We start from the raw sequence: 15,767 nt of genomic DNA, 5'->3' as shown, positions 1-15,767 counted from the left end.
TATAGGGAATGTTTAAAAATGTTAATTGTGCGTGCTTTGTGGTATGCGAGTGTGCTTAGGCAATCGTGTGGCTACAGACTCCTAGCTGTATATCTTCATTGTGAGATATTAGGCATTGCTGTCTTTGACTACTAGTTTTAGGAGATTTTGGACAGAGATTTGGTGAAGTTATTGGTGTACTGCTCATTGCCTTCCTTAGCCTCTGACATGAGCTGGCAAACCCTGCCTCTATCACGATGGTCACCTCCACACAAGGCATGGTAAGTCAGCAATATGGAAAAGATCATCTGAAGGGAGACCATGGGCAGTACCTGTGACTAGTTCTTTTCCTTATGTCTAAGGAAAAGGGGCGCTACTTCAAGAGTTCAGGTCCTCTTTAATGTAAACTTTGATAAGCGTAACCACTTTTTTTTTTATTTATTATCCCTAGACACTGGAGTCAGCATGCATACTGTCACACAGCTGCCTTATCAGAAGATCCATTATGACATTAATAAAATTATAGTGGAGGGCCACCCAAAAAAAAATGCATTAATAATAAAAAAAATAAATTAAAAAAAATAATAATTTTTCACTTACCTGAAACGCTGTTGCTAGGCAGTCTTCCTAATCTGCCTCTGCCTCTTCCTATTCCGCGGTGCTTCCTCCTCTTTGGTGAGCGGCCCCATTGCCTTCTGGGACGTGTGTGTGTCCCAGAAAACAACGGGGCCATTCGCAAAGCGCCTCGCGACTTGCGAATTCGCAGTAGGAAACAGGCAATGAACCACTACCTGTTTCCTTTCATTAGGATGGAGGCGCTGGCAGCTGATTCGATGGACGGATTGGCCTCGGGCGGCCAACATCACGGGAACGTTGACAGGTAAGTGTCCTTATTAAAAGTCAGCAGCTACAGTGTTTGTAGCTGCTGACTTTAAAAAAAATAATAATAGCAGCCCCCCCCCGTTTTTACAATTAAATCAAAGATGATGATCAGCTATGTGTGCACACTTGCAAATTGGAATACAAACAGTGATGCTACAGCAAAGTCTGCTGGCACTTAAGCCCAGTACACACTAGTCGTTTTTTTTTTTTAATCGTGCAATCCAGCAGGGCTGAACAAAAAAAAAACCTGACATCTCAGGTCGTAGCCGCTGTACTGTACTTTTTTTTTTTTTTTTTTTTTTTCGGTTATGCCCCTGTGACAGAAGAAGGATGAATGGTTAGCTTTTGTTGGACCAACTGCAGTACACACAGGCCGATTGTCAGCCAGTTTCTATTGAACCGTCTAATGCCGCCCGACATACGGCCTGTGTGTACTAGGCTTTAGGCCAGACATAAACAGTTCAATTTAAACTATATGTGGGCAGGTGAATGTATAAAGTTGATCGATTGACCAACTTGGGTACAACTAGCCTGCTGGATTATTGCTGCTAGCAATAATCACTGTTTTTCTCCCAGTGGGGATGGCTTTCCACACCCACCCCTGCGCCTCACCGGGAGCAGATAATTGCTCGGCAGGAGGGATTCCCCTGTCAGCACTGTGTTGAATCGTGCAAATTTCTTTGCAGGAAATATATTTGCACCGTCTATGACTATTGCAGCAAAACGAATGAAATGCTTCAATGGAGTGTGCGCATGCCTAAGAGAAGTTAACTGGAGGTATTACAAAAACAGATGTCCCTGTTGGGAGATTCCCCCTCACCAACTGTTTAGTGATAACTGCAACATTTTTTAAAATTCATTGGTCACTGGGACACAAAGTGTTAATCTCTTCAGGAGGGGGTCACATACAGCAATAAAGCCTCACAGGGGTTCTAACTCTTATTTATTTACTCTATCCAAAACTTTTTTTTTTTTTTAAAGAAAAGTTTTGTTCTTCAGATTTACCATAGGCCTATTGCACATGGGTGGGAAAAAATGCCAAGTTTCTAGTCATGCAGCATTTTTATGTATTTATGCCAGATCTGATCACAGGTACATGTTGCTATAGGACAATGCATACCCTTGTATGAAGAAAATGTTTTGTTTTAGTGCAGTAATTTATATGTGTGTGTGTGTGTGTGTGTGTGTGTGTATACACTAGTACATGAGTGTATATGCAGAAACGAAAACACTGGCAGATAGAAAAAAATAAAGATTTTTTTTTTTTTTTTTTTATCTCTATCAGAAAATATACGTTGTGGGGATTGTCATCTTCTCTTTGCGTTTTTAATCATGAATTCAAAAACCATCAAACATGGTTTGGATGTCTAAATGCAAACTGGGGAGTGGGCCTTGGCAGGGAAAAGTGTGTGTTTTTTTTTTTTTTTTTATATAAACCTTCAGCCTTTTTTAGTTTAAGGCCCCTTTCACATGGGACGGATCAGTAATGATCCACCCTGTGATGATCCGCTTGCTCAGCGGGGATCGCTCCGTTGTCCCCGCTGAGCCGGCGGCGGACAGGGCGGTCTCCGCACACTGTGCAGGGACCGCCCTGTCAGCTCTCCACTCTCCTCTATGAAGATCGGATGAGCACGGACCATCTGTCTGTGTTCATCCGATCCGCTCTGCAGACGGATAGAAAAATAGGATTTTCCTCCGTCTGCAGAATCGTACCATAGCGGAGGCGGACAATATCGGGTGTCTGCAGATGTTAATCCGCAGACACCCGCTATCTCATAGGGATGCATGTATGTCTGTATTTCATCCGCAAACGGATGGATGAAATACGGACATACTGTCCGCATGTGTGAAAGGGGCCTAACACATTGAGCACAATAAAAATAAACATTCCCCAGTAAACTATTTGTTAAAAACCTTACCCTAGCACGACTTTCAATGCTGCTGGATCCTGCTCTCAGTGCTGCTTCCTTGAACATCTGGTCTTCCCAGGAAAGAGTTAAAGTGTTGTTTAACCTAAAAAAATAAAGATCTTTGTTCCTTTAAAGCATGTTTATACAGCATAGTGCTTGTGCTGTGTCATTTTTGCCCCCTGTAATACCTGAAATAACTGGCAGATTCTGCCTGGTTCTGCCCCCCCCTTTGTAAACTGACCACAGTTTATCATGGCTGCTGAGCCCTAACACTGTGGTCAGTTTATGTGCCTCCATTATCCACTGTGTCTCCTGTCCCTCCTCTGTGCTCTCCTCCCTCCCCTCCCTTCCCTGCCTGTCAGCTTCATGTCTGTGCCCACTCCCTCCACTCCTGCTGCTCAAATAGGGGTTAAATTTACATTATCCTCTTGGTTGATGCATGTATTGTCCCCCTGTGACTGTGCTTTTTATAAAAACTGCAGCTATATACCTATTTACAGAGTGCAGATCGGCGCTCACATGACCCAAAGCCTCTCTCTCCTCTCTCTTGCATGACAGCTTTAGTTGACAGGGCCGCCTCTCTCCTCCTTTTCTCCTCCCCTCTTGACTGATGTCAGGGGGGGATCCTCCACCCTGCCCACTCCAGCTGACAGGCAGAGAGAGGAGAGAGCCGGCGGGTCATGTGAGCACCAATCAGCGCTCTGTAAACCAGGTATATAGCTGCATTTTTTTTTTTTAAAGCACAGGGGGACATTATATGAATCAACCGAGAGGATAATGCAAATTTAACCCTGTGGGTTAACAACCACTTTAACAGTGGAGTCTGGAGCCAATCGGTTATGGAGACGGGAGGAAGAGGGAGAAGCAGGGGAGTTCCTTGCCATTCTAAACTATGGGACTGTGTGTTTCTATTAATGCACACAGTGTGGGGAGAAATAACTATAGTCCCTGCAAGCAAGGGTGACTTCATAGGGTGCTCCAATAGAATGGAGCTACCCGGAAACAGGAAACCTGGATCTGCGATCATGCCACCAGCTTAAACTGGAACATAGGCAAGGATTAAAAGATGGCAAAGGGAAGACAAACTAGGGAGAGATACTACAGGTGCTGCTCACCCCAATATGGGCAGAAAAAATGGAAACGCCCCGCGGGGTTTAGACAGCTATGTATCGATGATGAGAAAAATAACCATTTAGTAAAGAATAAAAATTCTTTATTGGAAGATAAGCTGGGTTATTACAGGAGTGTCAAAATATGAGCTTGAATGGGGAGATATATATATATATTATATATATATTATACCCATGCCAAATACAGGAGGTTGCAAACATAAGGGTTATACACCGCATATAATAATGACTATTGCATAACAGTACTGACGCGTTTCGACCCATGGTGTTTAGGGTCTTTTCAGAGGATGAGTTTGCTAAGAAAAGGATTAAAAGTTGAAGAAGTTGCATACCCCCTAAAAGATTAAAGTGGTTGTAAAGGCTAAAGGTGTGAACCTTCAGTGTGTAGCTTCACTCTCCACCCCAATACTTGTCTGAGCCCGATCTCAATCCAGCAATGTGCACAAGAGCAGAAGCTCTCCTGGGTCTCTGCCTCCTCATTGGCTGAGACACAGCAGCGGGAGCCATTGCTATCATTTACAGCCAGTAGGGAGGGAGTGGGAGAGCAGGGTCGGGCCACACTGTGTGTCTTATGGATACACAGAGGCAGTTTAGGAGCGAGTATCCATGCGTGTCCCCAGAGCAAGCAACTTGGCTTAGCGGGAGGGTGGGGGCAGGAGCACCGGTAGGGAACCAAGAGGAGGATGGGGATCGGGGCTGCTCTATGCGAAACCATTGCACAGAGCAGGTAAGTTATTTATTATATATACACCTATTTACAGAGTGCAAGTATATATAAATATTATATTATAATTTTTTTGTTTTTTTTAATGACAAAGAGAGCTTATCCTTTACAAACCATTTAAATCAGCTACTGAAAGTGCTTAAAAATGTGAGGATTTAATAATGCTTTAAATAAAATGTGCAGATTTGAAAAAAAAATATCAGGCACTGAAAGAACCATCTGTTTGCAGGAAATCCCAAATTGTGGTTCATTACATTTTCTGCTCAATGTCTTTGTGTTCAGAGCTTCATGTTCCTTAACTGCATTTAGGCCCTGAGGTATAAACTGGAGGCAATCTGCCAGGGTAGGTATTAAAGGGGCCTGCCATAACAAAGATGCCGAAGCAGGCATTGCTGATTTTTTATTTTTTTTTCTCTACACGTGCCTTGTCTATAATCCTGATCTTGGTTTCACTATATAGTGAGTGACTGTCCTGCAACAGGATATATGATATGCTCATTGATGTCAATGACTCATCAGATAGCAGAGGAAGTTTAAAGTAGTAGTGTTGCTTACATTTTTTTTTTTTATGTACTCTCTTCCCCAGGAGATAACACACGTTTAGTACTTTTGTTTCATCTTTTTATGTAATATCCAGGGCTAGCTGTGAGGTCGGACAGGGCACCCCACCTGTTTCCATGGCTGCCCAATGATGCAGCTAGCAAGGAGACGGCTACTTTGACAGGTTGCACTTTTCTCTGTTTCCAAGCATATGCCCGAGGCAAGCGTCTAACGAGAAATGCAGGGGGAGAGGGGCTTGTCAGCTAAAATGCTCCAGGTAAGTGGAGACAGAGAAAAGCACCGTCCTATAAAGCAGTTGCTCGGACATCAGTGGAGAGGGGGGTGACTTGGCTGACCTCAAATCTAGCCTTCTATAGCACATAGGAAGAAAGTGCAAAAGTACTACACCCCTGGGGAACAGAACACGATAAAATGCAAGTGAAACTTCTTTAAGAATAACAGCCTGCAAGCTTCACACGTCTTTAGGAGCCCAATGATATCAGGTGACTTTCCCCTTATTTTGGTAGATCAGGCTACAATCCATTGTCTCTGGGCTGTCACATCACAGCCCCAAATGACCATTTATGGGGAACAAAATTAGCAGATTAGTTAGAAAACCTTGCCGAATTTGCTGTGGTTTTCCTTGGCACCTAGACTGTTTGAGGCAGCTCACCCTCCCGCCTTTACTACCATAAACAGGAGCACCGTACAGCTTCAGCACTCCTGTTTGCCTTACGAATGCGTAGGGACATTTAAAACAAACCATTCAGATCAAAGCAACTGGTTTGCTTAAAGGAAAAGTATGGCTAAAGCTTTTTGGCCCTACCTCGCCTATGGATCATAGGGGTGCAGTTCATGCTGCCCTCCTGTGACCTGTTTTCAGTCAACTGTCAGCTGACATCACTTAGCCGGTACAGGCTCTGGAAAGATCCACCCAGATCCCTGGACCGGCAGCTGGCTTGGCCTCTCCACAAGCCGCTGGGTAACCGAGCCAGCTGCTCCTGCCCACTCCACAGCCCAACACTCCAGTGAACATTGTGGGGGGGGTTGGCAGATCCCTGAAGACTAAGAATTTAGCAATCAGCGGTCTTTGATTGCTCAGTAGCTGGTCTTAGAAGCAGAGAGGGCGGATGCATCATTGGACCGATGCTGCATCCATCTATTATTATTTATTTATTTATTTTTAATTTAAGAACCATACTTTTTTTAAATGCTGTCCTCCTCAGCAGTGTGCACTATAAGCTGCGGCAAGCCAGATGCAGTTCACCCATTTCCTTGTTGGAAGTTGTCCAGCATCATCCAGCTTTTTCTACCCCAGCCTAATAGTACCTGACTCATTCCTTTCATTCATTGGGTTTCAGTTCTCTCAAACATGAAGGCTCAGCATCACATCTGGTCCTTGCCTAGGACAGTCTACATTTAAATGCAGCCTGCCTAGAAACTCTCACTTCGCCAGACTTTCACCTATTAAGGTATTTTTATATTGTTGGGGCAGCAGAGTGGCTAAGTGGATAGCACTTCTGCCTAACAGCACTAGGGTAATTTAGTTTGAAAGCCAACTACGGCACTACTTGCCTGTAGTTTGCATGTTCTCCCTGTGCCTGTAAGGGGGTTCCTCCGGGTACTTCGGTTTCCTCCCACACTCCAAAGACATGCTGGTAGGTTATTGGCCCTAATATGTGTATGTATGAATGTGAGTTAGGGACTTTATATTGTAAGCTCCTTGAGGACAGGGACTGATGTCTCAAACTCTGCTCCTACTCTGCATGTCACAGCTTAATAGGTCTGATTTGGATAGAAAACATTTGACCCCATGATGCCAAATCATCATGAAGTCATCGACTGGAGCTTCCACTATTTTAACTATTCAAATTTTTTTTCCATTTTTTATCTACAGGCCTAGTATGTCTGGGTTGCACCTGGTCAAGCAAGGTCGGGAACGGAAAAAAATTGATTTACAAAGAGATTTTACAGTCGCTTCCCCTGCAGAATTCGTTACTCGCTTTGGAGGAAATAAAGTGATCGAAAAGGTATATTTGATTTGCCATAGTGATCCTTTTTTATAGATAATGTTGCCATCAGCCACACCATTTACAAACTAGACTAAAATTTTGGTTTGGGAAACTATGCAATTTTCATTTATTTCTTGACTTTACCAACTAGGACTAACAATATAGCACCAGTGGACACATTCGTTTAATGAGATATTTCTAGTTTCCAGGTCACTATCTTCTAAATTAGTAACTTGAGATGTGACAAGTATAGATTATTATTATTATTATTATTATTATTATCATTATTATTATTATACAGGATTTATATAGCACTAACAGTTTGCGCAGAATTTTACAACACGAGTGCAGATAGTACAGGAGGAATTAGAGGGCCCTGCTCGTTAGAGCTTACAATCTAGGAGGGATGATCAAGTGACACAAAAGGTAATAACTGTGGGGGATGATCTGATGGGGGAAAAAAAATAAAAGTACAGTTTTTAGGTGAAGGCAGGATAGGCTTGTCTGAAGAGAAGGGTTTTCAGGGATCGTCTAAAAGCAAACAGAGTAGGAGATAATTGGACAGATTGGGGTAAGGAGTTCCATAGGGTGGGTGAGGCTCAAAAGTCCTGGAGGTGAGCATGGGAAGAGGTGGCAAGGGAGCTTCAGAGCAGGAGGTCTTGGGAGGAACAAAGGTTGGTATTTAGAGACCAAAGTTAGTGATGTAGCTGGGAGAAGAGTTGTAGATGGCTTTGTAAGAAGTTGCTAGTGTTATTGACAGAGGGGTAGCTGACAGGGAGCGGTTGGTAAGGTGGATGAAACTCGAAGCAACATTCATAATGGACTGAAGTGGGGATACTCAAATAGCAAGTTTAAAAATGACTTTCTAAACTATTGCTAGACTTGCCAGGCTTCACAAGTTTGTTGCAGAATTACAGCAAGTCTGCATTGCATGATTCCAGATAAACCTTCTTTGCAAACATTCTGGAAGTCTGCTGGCTCCTGCAGGAAAAAATAAGTGCACAATTTTTTCCCCGCAAAAATAATAGTTTTATTGTGGTGTGTGAGGTTTTTTTTTTTTTTTTTTTAAAGCTGAACTTATCCTTTAACTTCATCCTATGTAGTGTCAAAAAATTCCAACTGGTTGGGTAAATAAAACCAATTTGAAGGTGAACTCCCTTATTGGCTAACCTTGTGGAGGGTGTTTCCCTTCACTGTTTTGATATCATAGGGGCTTATGATAGGCTGCGCCTAAGTGTAATATTTTATTTATTTTGTAACAGGTACTTATAGCTAATAATGGAATAGCAGCAGTAAAATGCATGCGTTCAATCAGACGATGGTCCTATGAGATGTTCCGAAATGAAAGGGCAATACGATTTGTTGTCATGGTAACGCCTGAGGACCTGAAAGCAAATGCAGGTTAGTGGTATTTGCTAATATCCTATAAAAAAAGATTGAAAAAAGTGCTAGTTGTCACAGAAAACAAGCTAGATTACCCCACATCCCTGGACTACAAAATTGAAAAACAAGTTTCCTCTAAGTGGGACTTAATAAACTAAATAAGGCAGATAGCTAATGAAGTGTTAAAACGAGTATAAAAAAGTATAAATCTTTTAATAAAGTTATTTAAAAATAATAAGCACATACAAAATATGAAAATAGATCTTGCAATGATACTCTGGAGGCTGGTAAACCTGCAATACAGTGAGACTGTACAAACAATGACCACACAAGATATCTGTTGAACTAAGGGGGAATACAACAGAAGTACCCAATGCATTTTAAGATTTGCAATAGTTGCTTTCTCTTCATCAGGGGTATATGCGATTTATCACAGAACGTAAAAACGTCTGCAAATAAATAAACAAAAATACATTATATATAGGTAAGTGTACAGTGGAAATGCACTTCAAAATAATCAAGCATATCATCACATCTTATCTTATATATCATTGCTTAAAAACTGCCCGTACAAACTGTATGGCTGTAAGAATTATCCTGTATCCAGATTATTTAACTTGTGCTGCGGCCGTTAGCCCAAACGGCCCTCGGGTCAATGAGATAGATCAACACATCATCCAAAATGCAACAGATCCCAAAGCAGGACAGGGGAATGGTCCCTCACAGATAGATATATATATATATATATATATATATATATATATATATATATATATATATATATATATCTATCTATCTATGTATGTGGAAAAGCCAAAGTGTGGGTGGAAAGAGGAATATCTGGGACCAGAGGCCTGCCAATGCTGTCCAAACACCAGAATACACCACCAGGAGATTCACACGGGCCAAGAAATGGTCAAACAAAACAGCCTGCACTCTAATGCCAAAAGACAAAAGAATGGAGGGGGGTCCAAACAAAATAGATTAGAGTTAGGTGGAGCTGAACAAGCATGGTGGCTGATTAGATAGAAGTGCACAGGTAAATTACATTTGCAAAGCCATCCAAAGTCCACCAAAATAAAGCAAAAGCGAGTAGGTAATGCCATAAATATATCTACCTGATGTGTGCATGGACAGGGAAAGGCAGGTTCTGGCTCGATCCACCCAAACACAGATCAGCTGGAGGGCAGAGGGATTTTGTGTGCACAGACGATTGGCTATGAGCCTATGCTAATATCCTATTTTTTTATTTATTTTTTTAATGGGATTTCTGGGAAAAAAATATGAAATCCCTTATTGGATTGTGATTTGTCTGTGCAGTAGTATAGAAGAGTACCCACTTCCCATAACTCTTACACACATCATATCCCACTCCTCTTCCCACCACCCCTAGTTTGAAGTACCATATCTTCTCCAACTGGGAATCATTGTGTTTTAGGGTTCGGATATAGTGTCAGATCTGTATTTGTAAATCAAGAAAACCTGAAAGCCGGCAAAGACTGGGGCTAATGAATCGCCATTAAATAATCATATCGCATGATCAAAAAAAATGTACACATTGATGAATTCATTATACAGTAATATCTTGATCATGTGATTTATGAGTGATTCACTTGGGTATTGAATTAATTATTTTGCATGTTTTTTTAACTTTAGTGCAGTCACATCTATGTTCGTTTGCACCTTTGCATGCTATCAGCCTATTTAAACGGCAACTGGGTAGTGTATTTAGTAGTAAGATGTGGGTCCATTTGGCGCAGGTATTTTTGATTAAAATATTAAAAATTGAATTGATTATTAAATAAACTGGGGCTAGCAACAAGCTTTAACTGGAAATTCTTTTACCACACTAGGTCGGCTTTTTAACAAATTTTAAACAATATTCTTCTTTACATACATTTAGAGAAACATATACTGATTTAATATAAATGCCAAAAATGCATCATTCTCTTTGTACAATATGATTTTCCTTCAGAACAAACTTCTATGACTAATAGCGTCCTTTAAATTTAGATTATTATTATTATTATTATTATTATTATTTTTATTTTTTATATACAGAGTATATCAAGATGGCTGATCACTATGTACCTGTACCCGGAGGACCAAACAACAATAACTATGCAAATGTAGAGCTTATTCTTGATATCGCTAAAAGGATCCCTGTACAGGTAATAAAGCCTTTCTTTAGAAGGATTCTAACTAATATGATTGTGATATGTTAGCCTTGGTATTCTTATAATTTCTGCTAAAGGAGTCAAATGAAATGAAGATCTATACATACAGGACTGAATTTTTTCCATCCAGCCATTGGTGTGTTGTACCTGTCCCAGCCCTCTCCCTTTTGTTAGTAGTTGGAGTACCCTCGCTTGTGATGAGGTAGAGAGATCCTCAAACACTTCTTGCTACCTTTCACATACAAAAGGCCTAATGTAAAAAAAATGTTGGCACTGTTACATTTCTCAGATCCACTTGTCAGGTGTGATTGCTGATAAAGGTGGCAAAAAGAGAAGTTGCATAGCTGAGGTTTTGGGAAGCGTACCCAAACCTGGGATCACACCAGTGCGACTTTAATTTTTTATTTTTTTCATGCAACTTGAGTCGCACAAAAAACATATGACAGTGGAAATCACATTGTTTTCAATGTTGTCTGTTCCCATCAGTGCTGCTCAGCACAGAACGATATTGGAAAAGATTCCTGTACTACTTTGGTGAAATCCCAGTGATACAAAAAACGGCACTTACTCACACCTATAGCTGGCTATTGCAGTAAGAAGCTTGGAAGGCTAACAGACAACAAACTCAAGGATAAACCGAGAAAAAAAAAAACAAGCTTTACTTACGCCCACAGACAACCCAATAACCCGTTTAACAGTATGCTTTAAAATCGGGGGTTTAGTCTGCACACATTTGCAAACGCATGCGTAAGCCACAGAGCCCCGTCAAGGCACCCCAGTGAAATCCCAGCGTGATTCTGGCCCCGTAGACTATACAGACCTTGTCCAAGTAGCACTACATAATCGCACTGAAAGTAAGCTCAAAATCTGAGAGCAGCAGTGTGAACCTAGCCCCAATGACCCTGTGATATGCACGTTGGAGTCTGACGATTTAACTCAAATGAAAGTGTATTTCAACTTTTTCAGTCAAATTTGAGAAACCCCCCACTATGTTTATGTGTCCCCTTTCACATAGATGACCTAAATGGACTATATCTCTCTTTAACGATGGGTTTCATATATTGACATGGTAAAGAGGAATGCTAGGTAGTAACATACGACAATCTATGTATAGTTTAGCACTTTGATATTTTATTCCAGTAGAGACAATAGTTCTGCATACTATGTGGGCACTTTTTTAAATATAGGATGATGGAAATAATATTTTTAAATATCACATCAAGTCAATCTAAATAAACCTATTTATGTTCATGATTGCATAGTTATATTTTTATTTGTTTGTTGGAATTATTGGTTAAACATTAGGAATTATTGTTCATAACCTGGCCTTTATATATTGCTGGGTAGTTAATGCTTCTGAAACATATTGATTTGCCATTTTCCTTTAGGCTGTGTGGGCTGGATGGGGACATGCATCAGAAAATCCCAAACTGCCTGAATTACTACACAAGAATGGCATTGCGTTTATGGGTAAGAACTGAAAATGTACATTTTTTAAAGGGGAAAAGTAAACAAATACATGTTCGTATTGACAAAAAAAAAAGTGTGTGTGTATGTATATGTATATGTATATGTGTGTGTATATATATATATATATATATATATATATATATATATATATATATATATATATATTGTGAGGGGTTAGCTCGGCAGCGGGTGTGTGTGACCCCCTGGATGGGTTCACAACACAAAGTCAGGCACAGCAGACAGCGGTGTAGGTTAAAAAAACAAAAGATCCGGTTTATTTAGGCTACATGCAGTGATACATATAAAAGCCAAACAAAATAAAACAAGAAAATAAATCCTGGTCAGCTTGACCTCTAACTACACACGTAGACTCCCTGTCTAACAACTGAGAACAGCCTTGTGCTGCCCCAGTCCCTGTCCCTGTTGTAGAGATTTGCCACACAGGCGTTAACTCACCGCACAGAACAGGTGTCATACTCCCCAGTCTATACAACACAAAAACTGGTTCCAGGATGGAGCATCTCCCTAAGCATGCTGGGGTTTTTTGTAGAGGTCTTAATGAGCCCACCTACTTCAGCTGGGCTCATTAACTCTTCCCCTCTAATTGTAAAAGTCTGCATAAAGCCTGAATCTAGGACACACATATTTACCATCCTGGATACAACCAGGTGACTTTACCTGCCTGCTGCCACAATATATATATATATATATATATATATATATATATATATTATATGAGTGTGTGAAGATTTACTTAAAGTCCTTAAAGCTTTCCTAGGATCCAGCAAGGAAACCCAGTAAGTATTCCTGGTTTTCTGTCAGACTTTTTAACAGGGATGTGGAGGGGCAGACTTTGCATTGTCATGCAAGTTCTGGTTTAAAAATGCATACTGTACACACAAAATGAATTCTTGCAATACAACATCTGTAAGAGCCTTGATTGTCTCCAAAAATACAATATACACTTAACTCTTGTCTAAAAGGTGACATCAACAAGCCCTACACTGGTTCCTAATGGGGATCATAGATGTATAAGATATGAAGGCTTACAATGGTCACCACTTTGTGTTTTTTATTGCATCCTATATTTTGTTGAAAAACCTATATTGTGCTCTTTTTCTTCCTAAACTAAACTTGAATTGACATTCCAGCGGGAAGCAAAGTCACTTGAGCTTTCTCGATCAATAGTCATTGACCAGTGGTATAAATGTTTTGTTTTCACATACTTTCTGCTGTTTTTCAGGTCCACCTAGTCAGGCAATGTGGGCATTGGGAGATAAAATTGCATCCTCAATTGTTGCCCAAACAGCTGGAATCCCTACACTCCCCTGGAGTGGCAGTGGTAAGAACGTACATTTATAATATTTCATTTTTTGTAGTTATATTTATTCTTTTAATGCAAATCATTTTTATTCATCAATTAAGAACCCATAAAATGCATAAACAGAAAAAAACAAAAAACAATATTTGCTGTGTTCACCCTTTGCCTTTTTATAATGGCATAGATTCTCCCAAGTACACTATTTACTTTCTGTGCTGGCCCAGGTCCTCTGCCTTTACCCTCACCTCCACTACCTAACCCTTTATGTAGTTACTGGGTGGTGGGGAGTAAAGGCATGTAAATGATAGCTCTGGGTGTGCTGATATCACTTCCAAGATGGGGGACACACAGTACCAGTTTGATGTTGTTATAGGAAGATTCTTGTTGAAATAAAGGGTATTGTTAAATTAAACAATATCAGCTCTTCTAATCTTTCCTTCCCTTCTCTATCCAAAATTAAAAATGTAAATCTTCATAGTTGGGAGTCTTTTATATAAATGCATTTGAAAGTTTAACAGGGATGCAAATGGCACATTTTCTTGGTTGACATAGATTGTCATTTCTGAGTTTCTTAAAGAGGAAGTAAACTCCTACTACTGAATTTTACCTATAGATAAGCCTATAATAAGGCTTCCCTACAGGTAGTGTAAATATCTCCTAAACATGCACCGTTTAGGACATATTCACTGTACATGCAGCCAGTGAAATCAATGGCACATGCGTTCTTAAGAAATGGCCACCTATGCCATTTCTTCAAAGCCTTGTGCCGTGACCTGTGGCTCCCATGGGCGTATGTGGGAGTGACGTCATTGTGGCTTTTGCTAGAGCCCGCTAACCTGGAAAAAACTCTGGGGAAGACGGCGCTGCATTCTAAAGTCTCGTACGCACGATCGGATTTTCCACAGACAAAACCTTAGACTTTTGTCTGAAGGGCGTTGGCCAGGAACTTGTCTTGCATTGCATACAATCAGAAAGGAATTGTCGGCCAACAAACACGAATGTAGTGATGTACTACGTGTTTTCTTTAGCGCCACCTTTTTGGCTCCTTCTGCTAATTAATGTCAGTAGAAGTTTGGTGAGTGTTAATTTGCGGTTTTTTTATTTCATACTTTTCAGTTTGCGCTTTTCAGTTCGTTTCTAAACAGCCGCTCGTCAACCAGCCATGTTGCGGAATTGGAGGCAATAATGTGTTCTTTATTATTGGCCTTGGAGTTATTGCTTTGACCCAAGTCCAGTCCAGGAACAGGAGGGAGGAGGATTTCTTGGACCTAAAATTGGTTGCTTTATTAATCATGACCAATTATGTCATATGCCTTTGCTGCAGGAGCTCCAGGAGAATATTCGAGATGATTTTCGAAAATATCTCCGGATGACGGACCCCTGCTTTCACCAACTCTTGGCATTGTTGACCCCCTATGTTAAGAAGCGGGACACATGCATGAGGCTTTTATTTAATTTTTTGGTTGAATAATGATTTTATTTAGTATATTTTTCTATATTTTTGGATGCATAGAATGCACTTTTTCTATTGCCAGATAGCATGTCTAATTTAAATTTTTTGTCATCGCGACCGTCGCCCACGAGCATCGGCACCCCTGCTGTGCAGTGGGCACGTGCCTGCGATCCCGCGAGCTGACTTATAGCGACGACGGTTCGTGAGATCGTGCCGACCTGCCGTAGTAAAATGACGGCGGCTGGTCAGCAAGCGGTTAAAGAAGAAGAGAATGTGCGCTGCATTTCGAGATTTCATAATTTGCCACATCACGAATGTTAATTCTCCATTACAAACGCTAGATTACAAGATCGACTGATTCTGGCTCGTCCTTGCTTCCGAGCATGCGTGTTTGTACTTTGGACTTTTGTCCAACAGACTTATGTACACACGCTCGGAAAATCCGACAACAGACATTTGTCTGTGGAAGATTTTAAAGCCTGCCATCCAACATTTTGTCTACGGAAAATCTGACAACAATTGTCTGATGAAGCGTACAAACGGATGGATATTCCGACAACAGCCTGTGATCACACAATTCCCATTGGAAAATCCAATCGTGTGTACGAGGCTTTAGGTAAGTGTTTCATAATGAGCTAGTATGCGATGCTAGCTCATTATGCCTTTATCTTGCAGATTTTTTTTTTTTTTTTTCAAGAGTTTTTTTTTTCAACCTCTTTAAAGCAGTTTTAAACTGCTGCAGTAAAAAATAAATAAAAAAAACCCCTGTAAGACAATTGCATAATG

At 40.7% G+C, this 15,767-nt stretch overlaps 1 protein-coding gene across 2 annotated transcripts in view; it reads left to right on the top strand.

Moving 5' to 3' along the window:
* ACACA (acetyl-CoA carboxylase alpha) overlaps nt 1-15,767 on the top strand; it is a 480,408-nt gene that overhangs the window by 17,756 nt on the left and 446,885 nt on the right. For both annotated transcript variants that reach the window (XM_077481395.1, XM_077481394.1), the window contains exons 3-7: nt 7,063-7,195; nt 8,440-8,578; nt 10,622-10,731; nt 12,126-12,207; nt 13,451-13,549. In XM_077481395.1, the coding sequence (XP_077337521.1) occupies nt 7,063-7,195; nt 8,440-8,578; nt 10,622-10,731; nt 12,126-12,207; nt 13,451-13,549 (563 nt within the window). The remainder of the gene's footprint in view (nt 1-7,062; nt 7,196-8,439; nt 8,579-10,621; nt 10,732-12,125; nt 12,208-13,450; nt 13,550-15,767) is intronic.

This window comes from Lithobates pipiens, unplaced genomic scaffold, assembly GCF_037356315.1.
Source record: "Lithobates pipiens isolate NorthernLeopardFrog02 unplaced genomic scaffold, aLitPip1_a1.2 Scaffold_16, whole genome shotgun sequence".
Lineage (NCBI taxonomy): Eukaryota > Metazoa > Chordata > Amphibia > Anura > Ranidae > Lithobates > Lithobates pipiens.
This window is presented reverse-complemented; position numbering and strand designations above follow the sequence as displayed.